This window comes from Mesoplodon densirostris, chromosome X (assembly GCF_025265405.1).
Source record: "Mesoplodon densirostris isolate mMesDen1 chromosome X, mMesDen1 primary haplotype, whole genome shotgun sequence".
NCBI classification, from domain to species: domain Eukaryota; kingdom Metazoa; phylum Chordata; class Mammalia; order Artiodactyla; family Ziphiidae; genus Mesoplodon; species Mesoplodon densirostris.
In genome coordinates, this window is record NC_082681.1 from 82,131,901 (window position 1) to 82,138,679 (window position 6,779).

Below are 6,779 nucleotides of genomic sequence, written 5' to 3' on the forward strand. Positions count from 1 at the left end.
TCATCCTCACCACCCCTGGAGCCCGGCGCCCTCACTCCCCGACCCCCTGTATAGATGGAAAACGGAGGCTTAGAGCTGTGACTCTAACTGGAAAGGGGAGGCGGGACAGGAGGAGGCGGGCCGAGAGTCTTGACAGAGGGAGGCACTCCCATCATCCCCTTCACCAGCCAACTGCTCGGACTGCCCACGGGTTGAGGGCAAAGCAGAGGCTCTCAACCCCATTGGTTAGGCCACGAGGGGACAGGCGAACAAGGCGCTTGCTGGTTGGTGGGGGCCGGACCAATGAGGAGGCCGCGTCGCGGGCGTGGGAGGTGCGCTGAAAGTCGCGCGCCGTTTCGTTTCAGGCGAGCTCGTGCAGCGCCTGAGGTGGTTGACGCTGCCCTCTGAGCGCCGCCCGCCTCGTCCGCCGTGACCGCGACCGCGACTCGGGCCATCAACAGTCGCCCCGGTTCCGCGGCCGCCTGGGTCACGACATGAGCTCCCCAGATGAGGTGTCTGTGTGGGGAACGGGTTTCGGCCCAGAGGGCGGGGAGCGGGCCGGCGTCCGCCCGGCCGGCCGCGCAGTTCCACTGGGACCCGACCGCGGCTCCGAGCCCAGGAAGCCGCCGAGCGGCAGGGGCGGGAGCGGCTGCCCGGATCCCAAGGGCTTCCAGTCAGAGCGTGAGATGCTGGAAGCGGGAGGGCCGGGGCTGTGTGGCCGCGAAGGCCGACCTGGCTCCCCGGATGACGACATGAGGGACCTCCTGGACCTGTTAGAGGAGTCTGAGGCGGGCACCACGCAGCAGCTGTACGACCGGGACGTCCTGGGCTTCCACAGGTACCCGTTGGTGGAGCCCTGTACCTCCTTCGAAGTGTCTGCCGGCCTCGAGGCGGGTCCCGGCGGTCCAGGAGCGACCGCCCAGAGCTGTGGGGAAGCGCCGCCGGCTCTGGCCGGCCCTCTCCACTTCAGTGGGCCCGAAGCGGGTCGGGCCTGGGGGAAGCCTAAGAGAGCCACTAAGCGTAGGTTGAATGTGGCTGCGGATCGCCAACGCTTCTCCGAGGAAGCCCTGGGCCTGCTGCTATCCGACTCCGAGTCCTCAGATGAGTTCAGTGACACAGAGCTGATGACGGTGAGTACTTACCCCGGAGGAGGAGGCCAGGCCGAGCCCAGCAGACCCGAGGATCCCGGGGACACTCCCAGTCACTCGAATTTCCAAGTCAGGGAGAATTTCCTTCCCGTGACAGGCTCTTCCCTGTCCTCGGCTCTGCGAGGACTCTCTTCGGTTGTGGAAAGGCAGGGCGTGGGAGAGCAGGGCATCTCTTCCCCTAAGAAAATGCAGAGCGTGCTCTGGGGGAACGGGGGCAGCAAGCCCAGCTACCCGGGAGCTGCTGCTGCTGCTGCTACGGCAGGTGGCCTGCCGCAGGTCACTCCTAGGAAGAAGGGGACCCTGGAGAAGAAATCCCTCGGGGGAGCCTCCACACTTGCCCTGGGGAAAAACTTCCCTTCCTGGGGGCAGCGAATCTGGGCACCTCCGCTGGAACCGGCCACCTTCCCCCCAGTCTCTGGTATTCCGCTGCTTGGGAGATCCAAGAGGTATACCTTGGTCCCTTCTGGAACCAAACAGGCCAAGCACACCAGCGCTGGGAAGAAATCCGTGGTCACGTGGACAAGGGAGTCTGAGGCTGTGGCGGGAGAAGATAAGGACCCAAATAGAGACCCAGCCCCAAAGGGCCAAGTGAGTAGGCCAGGCTCCTCCTCTCTCCCCACTCTTCCCCACCCCCACCGCACCCAGAGCACACGTCTTCACCCATGCTGCCTCTGTCCACCCCTCAGGGGTCGTCATTGGGTGCCCCTCGGTCACTGGGTCATTATGATGCCTGATCGGGCTCCTTTTACTAGGGACAAACAGTAAGGTAGCACTTCGGGTGTGCTGGGCCTGGTTCTCCACCCTTGGCCTGTTTCCAGCGTCCTCTGAGAGACTGGGGCTGGGATGGAAGGGAGGGTTGGTAGCTGAATTGGGTCGGGGGATCCCTTAAAAGCTTCCCCGAAAAGCCTCAGTATTTAGACTCACCAGCTTCCTGAATCCTATCTCCTAGGTGTTCCCCAGACCTTCCTTGCAGGGGCCCTGGGCTTACTCAGTGCCCCACTGTTGTCCCTAGATCACCTCTGCCTGCTGGCCTGGGGCTGACGGAGGGAGAAAGTGCTAATGAGATCAGCCTTTCAATTCCCTTCCCAATTCCCTGCCTCACCCCGGCCCAAATCACACAACACTCTCTCTCCCTCTCTCTCTCTCTCTCTCTCTCTCTCTCTCTCTCTCTGTCTCTCTCTCTCTCTCACACACACACACACACACACACACACACTTCCTTAGTCCAAATCGGTGAAAAATTTTTGTTTCAGCTGCCAGCTCACAAGCCAGGGACACCTTATCTGCGCATGCATCGTGGAAAAGCCAGCAGTGGCGAGGTCGACACCAGAGGCCCCCAAGATCCAGGAAACTCAGAGCCCTTGGCCCTGAACCAGGGAGAAGTCATGCCCAGGGGGCCTGCCCCCTCAGGTGAGTGTCGTGGGTTTGATAGGAGGGGAGAGGAGAGGGGTGGAGGGCAGAAACCTCTGGCTCTGTCTCTGTTGGGGGCACAGCCGTTCTCTCAGGCAGCTTCTCCCACAGGAGACGGGGTGCTGGCAGGGCTGGCCTTGAGCCACATCATCCTGTGTGTGGGGTTTGTGCGGCGCGGCTGATCGGTGGCAGTGCCACACACAGCTCCTCCGGGTGTAGCCTTACAGGGGAACAGCCTTTTCTGTTAAGTCCTTTTCGCCCACATTGCTCTCCCACGTGCTGGCTGTGGCTGCAGCCCTGGGAGGGGCGAATCCAGAGGCACATAGCTTGGGGACCACAATGGCGAAATGGCTGCCCCCGGGTAACAGCGGAGGCAGGCCCAGAGAGAAGGTTCGGGCTTCTGGGCAGAGCAGTGGCGGCTGGTCGCCAGCAGAGGGTGGTGCCGCCTCACCTCACGGTAGACCCCACTTGGCCCTCTCCACCTCACTGGGAGCCTGCGAAGCTGGATTGTGTGTCCTTTCCCTCTCAGGTGACGGGGAGCCACTTGACCATCCCCCAAGACCGGAAACGCTGCAGCAGCCACTGGGAATGCCGGGCTGTCCTTCGGTAATGCTTCCTCTGGCTCCTGGAAATGCAGGCCCAAACTCGAGGGTGGGATCTGGGTCCAAGTTCAGCTGACATATACGTGGCCCCCCCTCCCCTGACCCCATCACGTACCCCATGGAGGGAGCCCACCTGCTTTCCACTGAGGAGCGCTTGCCAGTCTAGCCACCCAGCTTTGGGGTGCAGGGCCCGGTGGAGAGGAGAAGGTGGAGGAGAGAGGAGGCCAGATTATACTAATCATTTCTCTTCCTCCTGTGTCTGCTGGCCTAGTGTCTCGTGCTACAGAGAGCAGTAGACGCCCTTAAGAAGAAACTTGGTATGAGGAACTAGGGACGGAGAGCGGTATCTTAGTTCAGAACCCGGGTGGGCACCTGGGGTGGGGGTGGGCTGCAGGTGCAGTCAGCATCGCAGGGACCAACATCCCTGTGGGGAGGAGAACCTAGCAGGCCTGGCCCTGGAGCCGGCTGTGCATGTACAACTGGGGGTGTGTACAAGCAGCAAAGTACTGTCTGGACTGCATGCACACTTTGCCAACCAGACCCGTCCTAGGGAATCTCCTTCTGATAGGACTTTTAGAGATGCCTCGTTGATTTTCCCTTGAACTGCTGCTTGGTGTGGCTTCTAAGGTTCTTGTTGGATTGTTTGTTTGTGTGTGTGACGAGATCTGAATGGTTGTGGCACGGCCCACAGCATCAGAGCTGCTGGCACACTTTGTTTCCCTTTAGGAACCAGTTCCACATTCAATTCCGGTGGTGGGGAGTGATCTGGCCCAGAGCTCTTTGCATCGGGTCTGGAGGGGGTTTCAGGTTTCAGGGCTACGCGGTTCCTCACGGGGATAGGGGACGGGCTTCCATATCCCTCTCTCTGGAGTGCCTACTAATGCCTGTCCCTGTTGCAGACACCATGAAGGACATGGCTCTCACGATGCTGACACTTTGAAGTGAGTGTTACACACACCGTACCCCTTCCCACAGTCCTGGCTGTTGAGCAGGGCTGGGGGCTGGCCCTGGCTTGAGGCTCTTCCCTGACTCTGCTGTTTTACAGGTTGAGCCCATCGTCTTCCTGCAGGAGGGGCAGCTGGTACCTTTGGAGCCCGGGAGCTGTGGCCAAGCTCGTTCCCTCCTGTTCTGCCTCAGCTAGGGCTTCCTCTACCCTTGTTTTGCCCCCTCCCCAGTTTCACAGCAGTTTCCAAATAAAGTACCTCTCATATTATGTGTTCTGCCTTCTCTCTGGAGGGGTAGGGGTAGGGTTAGGGGGCCGGGGCGGGGCACTGCTCCACGTCAGAGCCTTTTCCAGAACAGTATCTGTCGCATCCTGTGGTGGGGACTCTGGACCAGCCTCTGCTACCATCCCTGCAGTCAAGTCAGCGGACTGCCCCAGGTCTGGGTCCTCTGTGTGCTCTCCCTGGCCACACTGACACATCCTCCCTTGCCCCCGAAGGCCCTCTTCTAATTCTCTCCAAACCACCCTCCTCCTTTGGGGTCTGGTGGTTCCCATTCATCTCTGCCATTCACCCCCCGCCCATCAGCAGGAACTCATGACCCCCTTCCAGAGCTCCACTCTGGAAGCATTCACATCCTCCCTGCCCTCACCAGCTGACCACCCTCCTCCAGCCTGGTCGTCTCTATACCCTTGAGTGGAAATTGGCCCGTCAGGTTCTATGGCAAGTGTGGTTCGTAGGTCTGTGTTCTTGCATGGTCCCTGTCAAATACTCTTCCACCAGCCCCATGACACATTTTCCTGGAAATTATATTTCTGTGTCCCAGCTCAATCTCCCAGACTGCCTCTTTAGGACACACGAGATTGAGTCTGAGCTCCATGTTCAATTTCCCCCTCACTAGAGGTTGGGGAGCACTTCCTTCCCTCAGCCGGGACCCAGGGCTGTACTAGCCTGAGACTCAGAGGGACAGATCTGTGTTTGAGTGCGGCGATTCTGCCTGGCGCCCTTCCCAAACGACCGGTGTTTTACTACACAAAAGGGGGTATGATGGTAGATAGGACATTCAAGGTTGGTGACTGTGTGCCCCTGTGTGTGAATAAAAGTAATCAGGGATAATCTCCCTTGAGGGAGAAAGATGTGATTCAGGGAGTAAAGAGAGTAGAGGCTGGTCCAGGTTCTGTAAGGCATTGAATGAGCAAAAGCAAGGGTCGGATCTGTTGTGTTCAAGGGTTGTCGTTAAATTCCCAAAGCATAGGCGGGGGAGGATGCAGAAGTCACCAAACCCCATGACAGGGTGTTGGGATGCTCGAAATGTTGGATTCGCTGGAGGAGGCTCTCGATCCTACTCTGTGATCCTATGATGTCTGACAGCTACTGTGGGTGTGGATGGAGTGAGATTGGGAAGAGTGGCTCCTCAGAGTAGCTCATCTTAGAATCAGGGGACCCATATATGAGACCACCCAACATGAGCTACCCGGGACAGGGGCAGGGTGGGCGCAGTGAGGATGGGAAGTAAGGAGTGACTGCGCCTGGACAATGGGGAGCACTTGAGTCCACCCTTCCCCCATATTCTCACAGTGACTCGCTTCCAGAGTCCATGGCATGAGCTCAGGTGGACAGACCACATGTGGGATGGGGCAGTCACAGACCTCAGGGTCAGAAAAGGACATTCGTGGGACTTAATCCACTCAAACCCCTCCCTGGAGAAGGTGGGCTTGATTGCTGCCCAGGCCTCTGGCTGGATTCCTAGGATGTACCCAGTGCCCCCCCACCAGTCCAGCCTGTACCAGGCTTATGTTCTAGCCCCTCTTGCTTCGGCACTGCTCCCCACTGAGCTGAGGCCATTACCAATGAGTGTGTGTGCACTTCGAGGAAACAGAGCCAGCGTAGACTTTGGACCTGCCTCTAACCTGTAGAGACAGTCATTCCAGGTCTTGTGTCCCTGCAGACACTCTGGAGAGTGTGAAGCTAAGTACAGGCTGGAGACCACCATCACAGGAACTCGCTTCCTAGTGCACACTATGGAGGGTATGGGACCAGCTCAGTGGTATGGCACCATCCCTTCCGGCCTGAAGCCCTCTGGCTCAGAGCCCATTCCCTCTAGCCTCTAACCACAGTGTGCACACTGGGGGAAAAGTGAAACCAGAAGAGAAATACTGCCCCAAGCCCTCAGGACCCGGCTATATCCCAGACCAATGTGGAGACTGCCATCACATCTGGGAGAAACCCAACTTCCTCAGAGCTCTTAACTCTGGCCCCTCAGGTCCCAACCCCACACCTGAAAGGGCAGTGAGGGCCATTGAGCAGAGAAGCAGCCCCAGCTCACACCTTATTCTGGCTCTAGCCCCTTCAACTCCAGACCTGTTTCCCACCCGGGCAGTGACTGCCACCACGCCCTAGGGGAAGATGCAGCCCATGCTCACTTCATATCTAGCTCTCCCTCCAGAGCCACTGGGCACATGCAGACTGAACAGGGATGGTCCCACACAAGAACACACCCTCAAGACTGGGATAGATAACTGTCTCACCTAATTTCATAGAGACAGAGAAAGTTTTAAAAAGATGAGTAGACAGGGGAACATGTTTCAAATTAAAGACAAGAAAAAATGCTGAAAAAAACCCTAAGGAAACTGATAAATAATTTAACTGATGAAGAGTTCATAGCAGTAGTAATATGAATGCTAACTGAACTGGGGCAA

General features: G+C 58.2%; 1 protein-coding gene across 1 annotated transcript; it reads left to right on the forward strand.

The window, feature by feature from the left end:
• Positions 1-473: 473 nt before the first annotated feature.
• Positions 474-1,892, forward strand: LOC132481675 (uncharacterized protein CXorf49 homolog). Its single transcript, XM_060086510.1, has one exon. It carries the CDS (start codon positions 474-476, stop codon positions 1,890-1,892), a length of 1,419 nt encoding a protein of 472 aa, XP_059942493.1.
• The last annotated feature ends 4,887 nt before the right edge of the window (positions 1,893-6,779 follow it).

Bases quoted from the DNA above. Each gene is read 5' to 3' on its own strand.
- LOC132481675 (XM_060086510.1), top strand. From the start codon at position 474: ATGAGCTCCCCAGATGAGGTGTCTGTGTGGGGAACGGGTTTCGGCCCA.